Below are 18,841 nucleotides of genomic sequence, written 5' to 3'. Positions count from 1 at the left end.
ATACGTCATCTCTCGGCGTCTGCGCCTGGCGTCACCGACCGGTGCGGACAGGAAGAGGCTCTGGGCTGGCACATGTGTATGGCGGTGAGGCGGGCGGGTACATGGCGGGCTCTGTGGGACTGGCGTTGTGCGGCCAGACGCTGGTGGTGCGGGGCGGCAGCCGATTCCTGGCCACCTCCATAGCGAGCAGGTGAGGGGGCCTTGGTCTTGGAACAGGGAGACCAGGCTGCGGGCGCGCGTCGGGTCCTGGCGACCCCGTTTCTCCCGCACCGCCTGGTCGCACCCACTCTGGGTGGCCCGGGGGAACTCCGCTCCAACCCGCGAGTCCTCCGCCGCAGTCTCGGCTGGCCGCGTCTCTGCGCCTGGAGGGTCCGCTTTCGGCGTCCGCTCCCCGGCCCCGGCGCGCTCCTTGCACTAGATGGCTGGTCTGCGGTGTTCTTGCCCGGTTAGCGCCGGGTCGCTTCCGGTCTCCGCGGCGCCGTCGGGGACCGGGTAGGCAGAGCACGTGGGGCGACGCTGACCAGTCAGCAAGGCCCGGCCGAACACGCTCTGCAGAACTGGGAAGAAGCGGGCCTCGGGTCTCCCTGGTGAGAAGGGAGGGGCTTACTCACTGCGAGCTCACTGACCTCCGAGCGCGCTCCCTCTCCTTGCAGGGTTGCCTGTTCCCTCTTCCCGGCCTGTATCCACTCACCTGGCCTTAATTGCTCCTTAGGGCTCCAAGTCATCTCCGACACTTACCCAACCCAAGGGTGCACGTGGAGCTCGCAGTGCGCACCTCCCTAGCGGCCCTTCGCACGGCTCGGGTTTTGCTTTCCGTAATTTTATTCTCCTTCCTTAGTGTACCGCCAGTGCTAGGACGACGCCGGGGATTTTTAACTTAGTAAATGTTTGTTGATGGAATAGTCCTAACTCAGGACTCTCGGAGCAATTAGTAGTGCTGTCAGTTTCAGCCCCTCGTTTCCTTTCCCAGGTTATTTGTGATTTCATACTTGAAACGGACGACGTGTCTGTCAGATATACTGTATATTTTTTGTTCGTTTGGTTTCAGAAAGCCAATTCGATGTTAAATTAGGTCTCACAAAAATTGTACTCAGAAATCCGTCACATATCCCAGATGATTTTGTTTTAGAGACTCACGGTCTAATATCTGCCAGAGTGAGCTGTGGATATATTAGACATGATTTGCTTACCTTCAGTCTATGCATTTTGAGGAAATTCTAGTGGCTGGTGGAGTTTCCGACTTGGAAGACAAGTCCACGGTTCCATATGGAAAGTTTTTTGGTGCACTCACTTTAAAGGCTATAAATATGTACAAGATACGTGCCAGGGGGTGAGGATGGGATAAACCGAAGTTTAGGTTCAGTATGGAAAGTGGGTGATTCTTATGTTGGTAAGTGCCTGGGGTCATGGGAACACTTTCAGGTAGGTGAGATATGTTTCTAAATAGTAATGGCTCTTTGAAATTTGTATACAGAATCCCACTGAACGCTCAACAGTATCAGAACATAATTTCTTTTTTTTTTTTTTTTTGAGGAGTCTCGCTTTGTCGCCCAGGCTGGAGTGCAGTGGCGCGATCTTGGCTCACTGCAAGCTCCGCCACCCGGGTTCACGCCATTCTCCTGCCTCAGCCTCCCGAGTAGTTGGGACTGCAGGCGCCTGCCACCACGCCTGGCTAATTTTTTATATTTTTAGTGGAGATGGGGGTTTCACTCTGTTAGCCAGGCTGGTCTCGATCTCCTGACCTCGTGATCCGCCCGTCTCGGCCTCCCAAAGTGCTGGGATTACAGGCGTGAACCACCGCGCCTGGCCCGTAATTTCTTATAACCATGTCGCATAGATTTTGTGGTGCCTAAAAGAATAGCATATTAATTCCTGTTGAGTATTTATCCCTCATTGGTTTTACTGAACTTTTTTTTTCCACGGAACTATGCAGTATGACATACTCCAATAAGAGATTAAGCAAGTAAAGTTTGTTAACTGTTACCTGAAATATTGTATCTAGACAGTTTTCTTGTCAAGTATACAACTTTTAATTTAATGAGTGTGCAAATATTTTTTGTTCCACAGAGAAAAAAAACTTTTTTTTTTTTTTTTTTTTGACAAAGTGCTCCTTTAAAAATCATTGTTAGGTTGGGCGCAGTGGCTCTGCCTATAATCTCAGCACTTTGGGAGGCTGAGGCGGGCAGATCACCTGAGGTCAGGAGTTTGAGACCAGCCTGGCCAACATGGCGAAACCCCGTCTCTACCAAAACTACAAAAATTAGCCAGGCGTGGTGGCAGATACCTGTAATTCCAGCTTCCGGGAAGGCTGAGGTGGGAGAATTGCTTGAATCCAGGAGGGGGAGGTTGCAGTGACCTGAGATCATGCCCTCGCACTCCAGTCTGAGTGACACAGTGAGACTCTAACTCAAAAAAAAAAAAAAAAAAAAAAAAAACAGGGCCAGGCGCAGTGGCTCACACCTGTGAGCACTTTGGGAGGCTGAGGTGGGTGGATCACCTGAGGTTGGGGGTTTGAGATCAGCCTGATCAACATGGAGAAACCCCGTTTTCTACGAAAAATACAAAATTAGCTGGGAGTGCTGGTGCATGCCTGTAATCTCAGCTACTGGGGAGGCTAAGGCAGGAGAATCGTTTGAACCTGGGAGGCGGAGGTTGCGGTGAGCTGAGATCGCGCCATTGCACTCGAGCCTGGACAACGAGAGCGAAACTCCATCTCAAAAAAAAAAAATTTGTTATTTCTCTCTAATGATAACTCCTTTTAAAATTATTCTGTTATTTCTCTTTAGTGATGATGACAGCCTCTTCATCTATGACTGCAGTGCTGCAGAAAAGAAGTCACAAGAAAATAAAGGGTGAGATGTGGGGAAGCTTTTTCAGCGCCTGCTTTAATGGTTCGATAATGGGACCAGAGGGTCTAAGAAGCAATTGTCCTACTTGCTGAATTCTTAGCTTCTGTCACACAGTGGTGCAGATAAGTAGCACCTCAGGAGAGACATGTAAAAGTAACTTTTAGGTTAGGCATTAAGAGTACATTGTTGGCTGAGCATGGTGGCTTATGCCTGTAATCCCAGCACTTTGGGAGGCCGAAGTGGGTGGATCACCTGAGGTCAGAATTTCCAGACCATCCTGGCCAACATGGCGAAGCCCTGTCTCTACTAAAAATACAAAAAATTAGCTGGGCGTGGTGGCAGGCACCTGTAATCCCGTCTACTTGGGAGGCTGAGGCACGAGAATCACTTGAACCTGGGAGGCGGAGGTTGCAGAGAGCTGAGATTGCGGCATTGCACTCCAGCCTGGGGGATAGAGCAAGACTCTGTCTCCAAAAAAAAAAAAAGAGTACAGTGTTAGTGCTGGGTGCGGTGGCTCATGCCTATAATCTCAGCACTTTGGGAGGCCAGGGTGCTGACTGAGGTCAGAAGTTCAAAGCCAGCCTTGCCAATGTGATGAAACTCTATCTCTATTAAAAATAAAATAGCCAGGCATGCTGGTGGGTGCCTGTAGTCCCAGCTACTTGGGAGGCTGAGGCGGGAGAATCACTTGAACCTAGGAGGTGGAGGTTGCAGTCGGCCGAGGTTGCGCCACCGCACTCTCCAACCTGGGTGACACAGCAAGACTCCGTTTCAAAAAAAAAAAAAAAAGCACAGTGTTAGGACTTTTCTAAATACTTTTAGTTTCTGTCAGTAATCACATCTTACTGGCTCCTTGAAATAATGGTTGAAGGCAGGTGTAGGAAGTTAACTTCAGCTAATTGAGATATAAAAGTAGAGCATGTGAGTGTTTCGTATGGTGGCTTTCTTTAGTTATCATTGGTATTGCAGCTCAGTTTGTTTTAATCGTTATTATTATTTTTTGAGACAGGGTCTCTCTGTTACCCCGGCTGGAGTGCAGTTGCACAAACATAACTCCCTGCAGCCTCGACTTCCTGGGTTCAAGTGATCTCCTGCCTCATCCCCCTAAGTACCTGGGACTACAGGCACATGCCAGCATACCTAATTTTTTTTTGAGATGGAGTGTTGCCCTGTTGCCAGGCTGGAGTGCAGTGGCGCTATCTCTGCTCACTGCAACCTCCACCTCCCTGGTTTAAGTGGTTCTCCTGACTCAGCCTCCTGAGTAGCTGGGACTACAGGCACGCACCACCATGCCCGGCTAATTTTTTTTTTTGTATTTTTTAGTAGAGAACGGGGTTTTACCATGTTGGCCAGGATGGTCTCGATCTCCTGACCTTGTGATCTACCTGCCTTGGCCTCCCAAAATGCTGGGATTACAGGTGTGAGGCACCGCGCCAGGGCTGCCTGACTAATTTTTGTAGTTTTTTGTAGAGACGTGGTTTTGCCATGTTACCCAGGCTGGTCTTGAACTCCTGAGCTCAAGCGATCCTCTTGCCTTGTCCTCCCGAAGTATTGGGGGAAATTCAGCCAGATATCGGGCAAAATTCACCCCCGATATTTCACGTAGGTTCTTTTCTATTTTCCCTAAGTGTCGGCCGGTTTGAGAAATAAAGGGACAGAGTACAAAAGAGAGAAATTTTAAAGCTGGGCATCCGGGGGAGACATCACATGTCAGTAGGTTCCGTGATGCCCCACAAGCCACAAAAACCAGCAAGTTTTTATTAGGGATTTTCAAAAGGGGAGGGAGTGTACGAATAGGGTGTGGGTCACAGAGATCACATACTTCACAAGGTAATAGAATATCACAAGGCAAATGGAGGCAGGGTGAGATCGCAGGACCACAGGAGCGGGGCAAAATTAAAATTGCTGATAAGTTTCGGGCACCATTATCATTGATAACATCTTATTAGGAGACAGGGTTTGAGAGTAACCGGTCTGACCAAAATTTATTAGGGGGGAATCTCATCCTAGTAAGCCTGGGAGCGCTATGGGAGACTGGGGCTTATTTCATCCCTACAGTCTCGACCATAGAAGACGGCCACACCCAAGGGGGCCATTTTAGAGGCCCACCCTCAGGCGCATTCTCTTTCTCAGGGATGTTCCTTGCTGAGAAAAAGAATTCAGCTATATATCTCCCATTTGCTTTTGAAGGAAGAGAAATATGGCTCTGTTCCGCCTGGCTCACCAGCGGTCAGAGTTTAAGGTTATCTCTCTTGTTCCCTGAACATTGCTGTTATCCTGTTCTTTTTTCAAGGTGCCCAGATTTCATATTGTTCAAACACACATGCTGTACAATTTGTGCAGTTAACGCAATTATCACAGGGTCCTGAGGTGACATACATCCTCCTCGGCTGACAGGATTAAGAGATTAAAGTAAAGACAGGCATAGGAAATCACAAGGGTATTGATTGGGGAAGTGATAAGTGTCCATGAAATCTTCACAATTTATGTTTAGAGATTGCAGTAAAGACAGGCATAAGAAATTATAAAAGTATTAATTTGGGGAACTAATAAATGTCCATGAAATCTTCACAATCCACATTCTTCTGCCATGGCTTCAGCCGGTTCCTCCGTTTGGGGTCCCTGACTTCTTGAAACACCAAAGTGCTGAGATTATAGGTCTGAGCTACCACACCTGGCCTGTTATTAGTATTGTTAATGTGAGTTTATCCCTGCCTCTAGCCTTGGGTTAGTCCTTGCCCATGAGGAAGAGGGCCACGTGTCATTGAGGGTTCTTCCAGCTTAGCTCTCTGGGTTCTGGCATGTATGCTGGGAGATTTTCTGTTTAGTTAGGCTTCATGCTGATAAAATTAGCTGTTTTGAACTTCCCCATGTCCCTTTAATATGTCTGTATTTTGGCTACGTGATCCCCTTAACGGTTTCTACCTCTTCCCATGTTAGAAATTACCACGCTGGCCAACAAGGAATGCAGTCTTATTTCCTTAGGTGAAGCTTAACTGTCTTCCTCCTCTCTTCCTCAGGGAGGACGCGCCCTTGGACCAGGGGAGCGGTGCGATTCTGGCGTCCACCTTCTCCAAGTCTGGCAGCTATTTTGCTTTAACCGATGACAGTAAGCGTCTGATTCTTTTCCGTACAAAACCATGGCAATGTCTGAGTGTCAGGTATGAGATGCTAACGCTGGATTCTTAAGATGTCGAATGCACACCTTGTCCTTGCATGCCTGTAGCAATAGTGACCATAACATGGTGATAAGTGGTTGACACAGAGCCGCAGTTCGGTGCCAGACACCGCTTTCAGTGCCGTATGTGTGTTGGCTGATCTGATCCTCACAGCAGTTCTGGGAGGGTGCAGGGGTGCTGTTCTGTCCCACGTTAAGTGGTGAACAGTTAGGTAGCAGACTCCAATCAGTGGGCTTGGAAGACAGAGCCGGGCCCTGCTGCTGGTCCCTCCGCCTACAGTGTTGGTGCCCCTGTTTTCCAGGGCAGTCCTCTGTCCTTGTGATTAGCAGGAACAAGGCTGTGAGCCTGCCCTGGAGAGTGGTAGGGATTTGGGGTCTGTTGAGGGGGTCTGTACCATAGTATTAAGCTAGGTGGGTTTAGTGCACATATGTCTGAGTATCTGAAGAGTGGATGGGGAGTGGATCCGTGGGGATGGGGAGGCCAGTAACTCTGGCAAGAACAGAGATATTGCTATGCCTTGCCCTGTTACTAAGCAGAGTCCGGAAAGGTTCTTCTGCCTTCCCTATTCCTCTTTTTTTATTTTTTTGAGACGGAGTTTTGCTTTTGTTGCCCAGGCTGGAGTGCAATGGCGTGATCTTTGCTCATCGCAACCTCGACCTCCCGGGTTCAAGTGATACTCCTGCCTCAGCTTCTCGAGTAGCTGGGATTACAGGCACTCGCCACCATGCCCGGCTAATTTTTTGTATTTTTAGTAGAGATGGGATTTCACCATGTTAGCCAGGCCAGCTCTTGAACTCCTGACCTCAGGTGATCTGCTGGCCTCGGCCTCCCAAACTGCTGGGATTGCAAGTGTGAGCCACTGCGCCCGGCCTGTCTTTAAGATTTTTATTTCATCTTTTTTTTTTTTTTTTGGAGAAGGGTCTCATTCTGTCACCCAGGCTGGAGTGCGGTGGTGTGATCTTGGCTCACTACAGCCTCCGCCTCCCAGGTTCAAGCAATTCTCCCATCTCAGCCTCTCGAGTAGCTGGGACTATAGGTGCACACCACCATGCCTGACTAGTTTTTGTATTTTTTGCTGGAGACAGAGTTTCACCACATTGGTCAGGCTGGTCTCCAACTCCTGATCTCAGGTGATCCACCCGCCTCAGCCTCCCAAAGTGCTGGGATTACAGGCATGACCCACCGCTCCCAGCCTCATCTTATTTTCAAAGAGAAGAGTAAAAACCCAAATTCAGCTGGGTGCAGTGGCTCCCACCTGTAATCCTGGCACTTGGGGAGGCCAAGGCAGGCGGATCGGATCACCTGAGATCAGGAGTTCGAGACTAGCCTGGCCCACACGGCAAAACCCCATCTCTACTAAAAATACAAAATTAGCTGGGCATGGTGGTGCGTGCCTGTAGTTCCAGCTACTCGGGAGGCTGAGGCAGGAGAATCTCCCGAACCTGGTAGGCGGAGGTTGCAGTGAGCCGAGATCGTGCCATTGCACTCCAGCCTGGGTGAGAAGAGCAAAACCCCATCTCAAAAAAAAAAGCCAAATTCTAGGTGGCGTCAAAAGCAATGAATGCTTGCTCTGTCCTCTCTTCCAGTCAGGTTAAAAAGAAAGCCCTGAAACGCTGCATCATTTCTACTGTTATGTGTTTTTGTGTATACAGGTTTTACTATATATGTTTTTATGTATATGTGATTTACAATATGTTTTTGTGTCTTTGTGTATCAGGTAGGTAATAGATGCACATGGTTTAAAAACTTAAAACACAACAAAATTAAACCAAAGAGTATGCGTCAGTCTCCCTTCTTACCCGCCTTCTGGCTCCTTTCCCATAGGCAGTGATGGTTTCCCAGTAGGAAAATGACTTTTAAATGCATGTCCCTACATGTCTGAGCTATAACTGATAATAAATGGCTGCTTCCACCTGACTGCTGTGGATCGCGTCATCTTTATCTTGAAAGGCCTGTGAACGGCATCCTCTTGCTGAGATAGCCACATGAGTAAGTCATTTAGGACCTAGAATAGAGAAGATGGGAAGTGTTTTCAGGATTCAGGGTGAATGCCTCAAGGTGGCCTTGAGGTGTCCTGCCCTGAGCCCCTCCACAGGGATCTCTGCAGGTGGCAGGGGCTTTCTAGTAGGTTGGCCTTGACTTTGGGTTTCTTGGACAACCTGTGGGAAGGAGGGATGGACAGGCTTTCACCTCTCAGTGTTGAAAGAAGATAGTAGTTGTCCTAGTCTGCTTGGGCTGCCTAACAAGATACCACAGACTAGGGGCCTTAAATAACAATTTTCTCACAGTTGTAGAGGCTGGAAAACCAAGATTAAGGGGCTGGCAGGACAGGGCTGGTTCCTCTGAGGCCTCTCTCCTTGGCTTGCTGATGGCGTCTTCTCCCTATGTCCTCACAGAGTCGTCCTTTTGTGTCTGTCCTCATTTCCTGTTCCTGAAAGGACACTGGTCAGATGGGGTCAGGGCTACCCCAGTGACCTCTGTTTCACCTCTGTAAAGGTCCTATCCAAATACAGTTACATTCTGAGGTCCTAGGTAGGTCAGGGCTTCAACATAGGAGTTGTGGTTTGGAGGATTCAGTTAAGCACATAACAGTTCATCTTGCCTTTTGGACACTGGCTGCTGTAGAGAGCTTTCATAATTCACATGAGATTCTCAAATGGGGCTTTGACTCCCAAAAGTTAAAAATGAAATGATCTAAGAGAATCTGATGGTAGTTTTTTTTTTTAATTTGAAACGGAGTTTCACTCTTGTTTCCCAGGCTGGAGTGCAATGGCGCGATCTCAGCTCACTGCAATCTCTGCCTCCCAGGTTCAAGCAATTCTCCTGCCTCAACCTCCCAAGTAGCTGGGATTACAAGCATGTGCCACCACGTCTGGCTAATTTTTTGTATTTTTAGTAGAGAAGGGGTTTCACCATGTTGGCCAGGCTGGTTTTGAACTCCTGACCTCAAGGTGATCCACCTGTCTCAGCCCCCCAAAGTGCTAGGATTACAGGAGTGAGCCACTGCGCCTGGCCTGGTAATTCTTTTCCTAAAGTAAAGGCCGTGGCTGAGCTCTGGCATAGGCATAGTGCACAAGAGCCGCTTGGGTGTCTTGTGAAAGCACAGACTTTGTGATTCATTTCATCTGGGCTAGGCCATATGCTCTGTGATTTCTTTCTTTATTTGTTTTGAGACAGAGTCTCGCTCTGTCACCCAGGCTGGAGTGCAGTGGCCCAATCCCGGCTCACTGCAACCTCCACCTCCCGGGTTCAAGCGATTCTTCTGCCTCAGCCTCCCGAGCAGCTGAGATTACAGGCACTTACCACCATGCCCACTTAATTTTTGTCTTTTTAGTAGAGATGGGGTTTTGCTGTTTTGGCCAGGCTGGTCTTGAACTCGTGACCTCAGGTGATCCGCTGACCTTGGCCTCCCAAAATGTTGGGATTACAGGCGTGAGCCACTGAGCCCAGCTACGCAGTTTTCTTGACTATCCCTCTACTGGTGGTCAGCATTTTTTTTTTTTTTTTTGAGATGGAGTTTCGCTCTTGTTGCCCAGGCTGGAGGGCAATGGCACGATCTAGGCTCACTGCAACCTCTGCCTCCCGGGTTCAAGTGATTCTCCTGCCTCAGCCTCCCGAGTAGCTGGGATTACAGGCATGCACTACCACGACCGGCTAATTTTTTCTATTTTTTTAGTAGAGATGGGGTTTCACAATGTTGGCCAGGCTGGTCTTGAACTCCTGACCTCAGGTGATCCACCCACCTCGGCCTCCCAGGGTGCCGGGATTACAGGTGTGAGCCACTGGCGCCTGGCCAGAAGAGCAACTTTTTATATACTTAAGAATCATTTGTGTTTTGTAAACTTTTTTTTTTCCATGTCCTATGTTTTTCCATTGGGGTATTGTTTATTTGTAGGAGCTCTTTATATTTGGACACTTTATTTTTACAAAATAAGCCCATCTCCCAAAGTGTGGCTGTCAACATGGCCTTTCTCACACGGCCTTTCTGTGGCACAGGTGTGTAAGGTGAGCTGCACCGGTAACCTCTGAGACTGGATTAGCATTTTCCAGTACCCTTGCCTTAGCTGACAAAACTTCAAAGCCCTGGGGTCAAGAACTGGTGCAGAGCTGAGATCCACGTGCCGATGTGTACACGGATCTCAGACGTGATCCAGTTACTTAGACAACAGTGGAATGTGTGGGTTCCCGTTCAGCTATGGTGAGTGGGGTTGTAGAAGTTGGGAGTGAATTCTCACTTGTCTGCTTCCCCTGGAGTACAGTTCGGTGCCCTCTCATGCTACCTTTTGCCTTTTTTATCCTTTGGTTTTGGTCCGTACAGAAAATTGGAAACCACTGAGAAGTACAAAGTGAGAGCAAGAACAAAAACCACCCTGAATTGTACCACCCAGAGCCAGAGTATGGGATGAGCACTGGGGCCAGGCCCTCCTCTCTGCAGATGGATTACAGGATTTGCATGTGTTACACTGTAGTGGTGGCATGTGCTAGCCTATAGCCTGTTTCCCCCCGCCAGGGCAGTGTTGACAACACTGTGTCATTCCCTGTAGCTGAGTTGTTACATTGTTTGCACTGTTCCACTGCTCAAATGCTACTGTTTCCTTGTACCTCTTCCTGCCTTTAAACTTTGGGAAGTTTGAGCCAGAGCAACTGGGACAGCAGAGATGTGGACAGTGTGGGTTTACTGGCACCAATGTGTGACAACAGACACAGCGAAGCTTCCCAAGCCTTGGTGTCCAGCGGTTTTCTTGGGGTTGATCACATGCTGTGGGGGTGGCTGACCTTTAGTTCCCAGCCCCTCCAGAGGTGGAGTGGACACCTTGTGGCCCCAGGCCCCTGCCCTAAATCACGTACTTAGGCTGCCTGTGGGGCCCAAGGCCCCTACTCTTGGAGATGAGGCCAAAGGCAAGGTTAATTCTTCACTATGCAGAGGGTATACCCTGTGCCAAGGCTTTTGATGTCTGGTACCAGACACCATTTGAGGAGTAGCCACTGCCTGCAGAGGGTAGGGGAGGCTGGGTCTGGCTGTGTGTGCCGTAGGCCTGGCTGGTGGTGGGGGTGAGCGGGCAGGGAGCTCACTCGTGTCTTGAAGACACTGACTCTTTCAAGTCTGGACAGTGCTGTGGCTGTGAAGTTCTGAGGTTGCCAGAAAGATGGAGACGTGGGTGGAATGTCACTTTACTTCAATGTGGGCTCGCTGTCCAGAGGTAGTGTCTCACTTTGAACTTGGGAGAAAGGGGATGTCCAGTCAGCCTGCCTGCTGTGTCCTGGTTCCTAACAGTGGAGCTTCTTCACCCTGATGGAAGTGCGGAGGCCCAGGGCTCCTCCAGGGGTTCTGACTCCTCCAGAGGGATGGGGCCTCTGCTCCTGGCATCGTGCATGGCCCAGAGGAGGGAGGAATCTAGAATTCTCTCCACTCAGTGTGGTTGCCTGTGGCAGTTGGCTTCTTGGAGGAGGTCGTTTGAGGTTGAGAGCTCCATGAGTTGGGACTCGTGGTGGATGCAGATACCGCTGCAGCCTGGGTGGGTGGCGGGGCCTCTTCATCCTTGGTTGCAGGTGCTTTGCCAAGAGGGAGATGTCGTGCTGTGTTGACTCATCTTTTGAAGGTCGTGTGCTGGTGTGATTCTCTTTATGGAAGCACCTGGTAAAACTCTGGGAGGCTGGCATGGTGGCTCATGCCTGTAATCCCAGCATTTTGAGGGGCCAAGGCGAGAGGATCCCTTGAGGCCAGCAGTTCGAGGCCAGTCTGGCCTCAGCATAGTGAGATCTTGTCTCTATAAAGAAAAAAAAAAGCACAAGTCCAAGAGTGGGCAGTGCAACTAGTTTAAGTACCCCTAATCTGAAATTCAGAATCCTCCAAAATCCGAAATTTTGTGAGCATAGGGAAGATGCTCAAAGGAAATGCTCACTGGAATGTTTCGGATTTTGGATTTTTAGGTTAGGGATGCTGAACCAGTAAGTATTTGCAAATATTCCAAAACCTGAACAAATCTGAAGTGCAAAGCACTTTTGGTCCCAAGCATTTGGGATGAGGGATGGGCAGCCTGCAGCATGTGAGCAAAGAGCAGTGGCTGGCTCTTGGCAGTGCCCCTTTACCTGTGCGTTCACTTTTTTTTTTTTTTTTTTTGTGGAGCGGAGTGTCTCTGTCACCCAGGCTGGAGTGCAGTGGCACGGTCTCGGCTCACTGCAACCTCCACCTCCTGGGTTCAAGTGATTCTCCTGCCTCAGCCTCGTGAGTAGCTGGGATTATAGGAATGAGCCACCACGCCTGACTACTTTTTCTATTTTTAGTAGAGGTGGGGTTTTGCCATGTTGGCCAGGCTGGTCTTGAACTCCTGACCTCAGGTGATCTGCCCACCTTGGCTTCCCAAAGCTCTAGGATTATAGGCATGAGCCACTGCGCCCGGCCTGCTCTTGGTTTTGAAAGTGATGTCAGCGGTATAACTTCGTGTAGGAAATGTTTGCCTTAGGTGGTGTGGAAGATGGACCATGTGATTTGATGCAGTCCAGGCAGCAGATTACAAAATCCCGCCTCGATGGTGTGGCTTGGGGTTTCTCCTGACCTTGATGTAGGGCACGCCTTGCTGCCTCCCCTTTCTCTAGTTGAACTGCAGGACAGTGGGTACAGGTGTGAAGTTACTGCCACTTTGAACATCTCTTGGCAAATTCCTCACTAATCTTTTTAAAAATTCCTTTAGAATTGTGGGTTTGTGAACTTTTCAGCATCGGGTGGAGTGAAATCTTTACCCTTTCTCTCAGTGAGAAATTGGAGGGGATTATTGTGGCAGGAGGAGTAGGTTTGGGGGATGCGAGTGGGGCAGGGAGAGGGGCATAGGGTGAGTTTTATCAGGAGCTGCTTTCAAGGAGAGGACTAGGGTGAGTGGAACCATGCTGAGCTGGCAGGCAGCACCCTGTGGCTGGTCTGCAAACATGGGGGCTGCTCCCCACACCTGGAGGCTTTTTATGCCTCTTAGATCTCAGACTCTTAGATCTGATGCACCCTCTCCCCAGAAAACCGCCCACGCTTAGCACATCCACCTCCGTTCAGTTTTAGAGGTTCCATGTACTCGTGGCCTCTCTGCATTTCACTGAGGCCCTGCACCGCTGCAGGATGCCCCTGAGCTGGGCGAGACCCCAGGCTCTGTCCCGTGGTCGCTTTGTTACTGTGCTGCTGCTGGGAAGCTTCCTGCTGAAGGGTTTTGAGGCGTAGCCAAGATGGAAGTTGTGGGCAGCAACGATTCTTTCCCAGGTAGCAGTTTAGAACCGCAAGGGCAGGAGGGCCTGCCACCTGGGCAGTCAGGGGACTCTTGGCCCGAGGGACTGAGGCCAGGTTTTCCAAGCCGAAGATGAGGACACAGGGTGATGAGTGATACATTGATTTTGACATGTGTGTTTATGAGGGAGAAATCCTCCCAGTGGAGTCAGTGTTTCCGAAAACGACTGTGAGAGCCACGGCAGCACGTGGGAAAGGCAGAGCCGGAAAACCATCCGATTCGCTCTGCCCAGGGGGTGGAGAGAGAGCGCCTGGCTGCTGGAGTGTGGGTGTGGATGGCGCCTGGTGTCCTCAGTGCCCTGTTGGGGCTGCCCAGGCGGCTCTCTGGAGGGGGGCTCGGGGCAGTGCCAACTCGGTCTGGGAGTTCAGGGCTCAGCCACTCGACTCCTGGCAGAGAACAGAGGGTGTGGAGATGGGTGGCTACTTGCTAGGTTCTGCTGGTCTCTGGGCCCTGAACCCAGTGACTGTGGAGGGAGTGCTGAGACCCGAGACCCTGTACAGGCTGGGGGTCGGAGGGCGGGCGGGGTTGTGCCTCAACTAGGGTGACAGGCCGGCTTGCCATTGGTCCAGTGACCTGCCCCATTCTGTGACCTCCCTCGGATCCTAGCACCCAAGCCTGCGAGTAAGGCTCAGCTGCGTCCTAGAATCGGTGCCAGGATAAGCCCAGCTGGAGAGGCTGGGAGCCTCCGGCTGGGGCAGGACAAAGGGACGCGGAGCAGTGCCCTCTGCTGAGCTGGGCAGGAGGCACGGTGTCGGGGGCCATCTGTGCCACACGCCTTCCAGCCTGGCTGGGGGGATGAGCGCCCTGTGAGTCCAAGTCCATCCCCCCTCCCTGTGGCATCCTCTTGGGCTGCTCCTCTGTGCCACCATGGTCGTGTTTGTGGCAGCTGCTTAATGAGCCCATCGGACATTGGGGGCTGTGTCGCTGGTGCAGTGCAGGGCTGTTTGTTTAAATTGCAGCACACCCTGAGAATTCTGATTAATCTTGCTCCAGAGCGTAATTACCTTTCTTTGTCCTTGTTTTCTCTGTGTTTACCCCGTTATACTTCCCTTCTGCCTCCCTTCTGCAGCTCTGCTGCACAGCTGCGAGGGAGGAGGAGGGATGCTGCTTCCAGCCTGGGGTGTGGCCCAAAAGTCCTGCCTGCCCTTTTCTGTCCTTTAGTCCCTCTGACCCTGAGAGAAACATAGGGGCCTCATTGAGGACAGCGTTCCTGAAGCTTCCATCTCAATTTCCAGCCGCAGTGGGCCGGGCGCCCTGTACTTGTCTGCCTGGTGTTGGCTGCGTATTGGGCAGTGTGTGCTGCCACAGCCCTGGGGGTGGGGAAGCAGGGCTGGCTGCCGTTCTGTAGTGAGGCCCTGTGGCTAACTTCGTGTGTGGGAAGCTGTGCTACAACTCATATCTATGTAAAATAGAACATATGGGTCCCTGCCTTGTGGAGAGGACATAAATACGGGACGATTCTAGTAGAAATGATGTGGAAATGAGAGCCCCAGGAAGTAGTGTAGCCCTGAGCCCTGGTGAAGGAGAGGGAGCGAACTGTGACTTTGGTTCTTACTGAAGCAGTGTGCAGACGTGCTGCATCCGGAACTCTGGTGCATCCATGACTCTGGGTCGGGGTTGGATTCATGGATGTGCTGATGTGGATGTGGACTGGGGGGAGCGCAGGCCTCTCACACGCTGGATAACCGAGCTTCCTCCCGAGGAGGGTAGGGTGCTGCCTCACTGTTGCCCTGGGCTGGGTCCTGCCCCGAGGGTGGCCAGGCCCCTCCATCCCTCTGCAGGGCACGGGGCACAGCTCTCTGTCTGAGGCTCCTGGTTTGACGCAGCAGAACGAGCAGCAGGGGTCAGTGTGGGTCAGGGGAGCGGCAAGGCTGGGGGGCCCTGGAGGCTGGTGCCTGCCTTTGTCCTTGACAGTGGCCCCCAGCACACTCGGCGTTTATGGAGAGGGCCGTTGTCTCCCTCAATGCATGATGAAGACTCTGGGGTTAAGGAACCATTCCCCCATTTCTTGATGACAGTTTTCAAACACACAGGAAAGTTGAGGATTTTGTCACCCATTTATCCACCACCTAGATCCCACCATCAGGAGCAATTTTCTATTCTTTTCTTTTTTTTTTTTTTTTTTTGAGACGGAGTCTCGCTCTGTCGCCCCAGGCTGGAGTGCGGTGGCGGGATCTCGGCTCACTGCAAGCTCCGCCTCCTGGGTTCACGCCATTCTCCTGCCTCAGCCTCCCGAGTAGCTGGGACTACAGGCGCCCGCCACCACGCCTGGCTAATTTTTTGTATTTTTAGTAGAGATGGGGTTTCACCATGTTAGCCAGGAGGGTCTCGATCTTCTGACCTCGTGATCCCCACCTTGGCCTCCCAAAGTGCTGGAATTACAGGTGTGAGCCACTGCGCCCAGCTAGGAGCAATTTTCTTAAAGAAAAACGTTGTGAAAGTGAATTTGTCGAAGGCATTGGCTTTGTTCCCGTTGTTAGCATTGCTTAATTTTTTTGGCACCACCTTCAGCAGCTGGAAAACAGAGCATATGGCCAGGTACCGGTGCCGGCCACCGCCCACGTGGCCTATCAGGCTGTCGAGGACCCTGCGCTGCTCCTGGAAGCTAATGGGGGTGTCTTTCTGGCCTTCTAGGACCGTGGCAAGGAGGTGTACAGCCCTGACCTTCATAGCCTCGGAGGAGAAGGTCTTGGTGGCCGACAAGTCTGGAGACGTCTACTCCTTTTCGGTGCTGGAGCCACACGGGTGTGGCCATCTAGAGCTGGGGCACCTGTCTATGCTGTTAGATGTGGTAGGTGGGGGATGTGGTAGATGGGGGACATGGCAGGTGTGGGACACGGTACCTGGGGGACGTGGTACGTGGGGCATACGCTGAGTCAATGTCTACCCTGTCAAGGCTCAGGCACCTGTCCATGCTGTTAGACGCAGTACATGGGGGACATGGTATGTGGGGTACAGGCTGAATCAACGTCTGCTCGGTCTGCGCCCCAGCGTTTGGTGGGGAGAGTGGGGCTCCCCCGTAGCAGGGACAGCCCTCTGCAGATTTGGGAGCAGGGGAATGGTGGGAACAGGATTTAGGAAGGTGGAGCAGACAGCAGGGAGAACGAAAAAGGCAAGTGAGGCAGGAGGTGGCCAGTAGGCGGCCCCAGGTTGGAAGTGAAGGTGTGGGAGGAGCAGGTGCAGCCACCAGCCTTTGGCTCCGCCTCTTTGGCCCGGAGCTGTGCCAGGTGCTGTAGAAGCATCACCTCAGCACTGCTCCCAGCAGCCCCTGTCACCCCATTCTGTGTGCCCCGTGTGTCACAGACACACACCTGGAGCCCCAGAGGGTGCAGGCCCACAGCCCGGGTGGTGGAGCTGGGATTGGACGCACACAGGGACAGTCAGGAACAATGGCGAGTGTGGGGTATCAAGGGAACCTCACTGGGACTTGGTGACAGATGGGTGTGGGGACATGTGTGACAGGAAGGCAAGGAAGGCAACCCAGTGTTGGGCAGGAGGGTGCAGCAGGCCTGCAGCGGGTGGAAATGGGCGTGGGGCCTGGATTTGCCGAGGTGCGGGAGGGAGACAGGCAGGCAGGGGTGGCACTGCCCCACCCCAGAAGCCTGCTCTAGCACTGAGGAGTGAGGGCTGGAGGTGGCCGGGGACCCTCTGGGGAGGGAGAATGAGGGCCACCAATTAGATGTAGGGACGGGAGGAGGGGAGGAGCCACACTGGTCTGTCCTCGAAGGCCGCATCCTCTTGGCGGCCAGGCTACAGCCTCCCTGCCTGCTTCCATGAGGGACTTGATTCGGGAAGACTCAGGTGAGCGGCTTTTTCTTTTCTGGCCCCTGGTGATGCAGGCTGTGAGTGCTGATGACCGCTTCATCCTCACTGCCGACCGGGACGAGAAGATCCGAGTCAGCTGGGCCGCGGCGCCCCATAGCATCGAGTCCTTCTGCTTGGGGCACACAGAGTGAGTGCCCCTTCCTGCCCCTCCAGCAGAAAGAAGCTCTGTTTGAAAACAGCGTCAGCTTGTGGCTCAGCAGATGCCGTTGTAGCTGGCGAGGCCCCACGCGGGTGACAGCAGCCCCCGTGCTTGGTGTTTGGTCACTGCAGGCGCCATGGTGCTGCCTGCAGAAGCCCCGAAAGGGTGGGGTTCACTCTGCGCTGTTACCCGGAGTCTGTGCCGGTAACTTCGCATTGGGCCTGACCGAACGGGAAGGGCTTGTTTCCGGGAAACCCCTGTCTCAGTGTGGGGACCCCTGCACCATGCCCGGGAGTTGTTCGCTGGTGGGCGGTGGGGGTGTTGGGGGCGAGGACGAACTTTAGTGATTTCAGCTGTCCAAGAATTAAGCTGCCTCTGCAGCCAGGTGGCGGCGTCTCTCGTGGCAGCACGCTCTGCCAGGACCCATGTGGAGGTGTTTCTGAATGCCCGCTTCTGTCTCACACAAAAAGCTCATTAGAATTTGCACAAAGGAAAAACGCTTAGTGTAATTGGCTGAAATGTTTTAAAATATATTATTTGAGGCAGTGGAAGAAATTGGAGGGAGGAAATTCAGTGCCGAGGTTGCCTGTGTTTTCCTGGTTTTGATCCAAACATTTCCTGTTTAAGAAGGCCAGTCACTGGTGTGTGCCTCAGGATAGCTTCTTCTGACTTGCATTTAGTTGGCTAGTGATCCAGCTCTGGAGTTCTCTGGCCTGCAGCCCCCCGGCCCCTCCCCTTCACCATCTCTCGCTGGGGTCTCTGCAGCTCCCTTGCCTCGCCAGGCACGTGAGGGAGGTTTCTGCTGACGGGAACACGCTTCTCACCCTTCTAGGGAAATGCCTCATCACTTAGATGTATTGAGTAAAAACATAGTATTAAAATTAACTTCAACTGCTCCCTCCCTCCCTCCCTTCCTTCCCCCCTCCCCACCCTTCCCCTCCCTTCCTTCCTCCCTCCCCACCCCACCCTTCCCCTCCCTTCCTTTCTTTTCTCTTTCTTACCTGTGTCGCCCAGGCTGGAGTGCAGTGGCGTGATCTTGGCTTACTGCAACCTCCACCTTCCAGGTTCAAGCGATTCTCCTGCCTCAGCCTCCCAAGTAGCTGGGACTACAGGCCCCTGCCGCCACGCCTGGCTAATTTTTTTTGTATTTTTAGTAGAGACACGAGGTTTCAACTATGTTGGCCAGGCTGGTCTTGATCTCCTGACCTCATGATTCGCCCGCCTCGGCCTCCCACAGTGCTGGGATTACAGGTGTGAGCCACCGTGCCCGGCCTGCCCGTTTACTTTTCAACATAGTGGCTGGCAAATTGAAAACAAAGCCCCGTGGCCCCCGTGTGTGGCTGGAGCTGTGTTTCTGCTGGATGTGCTGTTCTGTGCCCTTTGCTGACATTGCAGTATCGGTTGGTTCACTGGCCGTCTCCCGCTGCGTCTGAGTGGTTCTGTGGGTCTGTTGGGCCTGTTGGTGTGTGCAGCCCTCAGCGTGGTGCCTGGCATGAGTAGGTGCTCAGTAGATACTGCAGTGATTGGACGAATTATGTTTTGAGATTTTGTTTCAGACCCCTGGAAACTGGTTTCCCGGCC

The 18,841-nt window shown here is 52.0% G+C and overlaps 1 protein-coding gene across 11 annotated transcripts in view; it reads left to right on the top strand.

The window, feature by feature from the left end:
* Positions 1–3: 3 nt before the first annotated feature.
* WDR4 (WD repeat domain 4) overlaps positions 4–18,841 on the top strand; it is a 36,304-nt gene continuing 17,466 nt past the window's right edge. For 8 of the 11 annotated variants that reach the window (XR_010111132.1, XR_010111126.1, XR_010111125.1 and 5 more), the window contains exons 1-5: positions 23–190; positions 2,787–2,852; positions 5,870–6,010; positions 15,931–16,087; positions 17,136–17,248. Coding sequence is in view for 3 of the 11 variants with exons in the window: in XM_008977585.4 (XP_008975833.4) it covers positions 102–190; positions 2,787–2,852; positions 5,870–6,010; positions 15,931–16,087; positions 17,136–17,248 (566 nt within the window). In the remaining 8 variants the exon portion in view is untranslated. Of the gene's footprint in view, positions 191–214; positions 588–2,786; positions 2,853–5,869; positions 6,011–15,930; positions 16,088–17,135; positions 17,249–18,841 lie in introns of those variants that run through there. The other 3 variants (XM_008977585.4, XM_034948229.4, XM_034948230.4) reach the window with 3 other exon arrangements.

The sequence above is a fragment of the Pan paniscus genome, chromosome 22 (genome assembly GCF_029289425.2).
Source record: "Pan paniscus chromosome 22, NHGRI_mPanPan1-v2.0_pri, whole genome shotgun sequence".
Lineage (NCBI taxonomy): Eukaryota > Metazoa > Chordata > Mammalia > Primates > Hominidae > Pan > Pan paniscus.
This window is presented reverse-complemented; position numbering and strand designations above follow the sequence as displayed.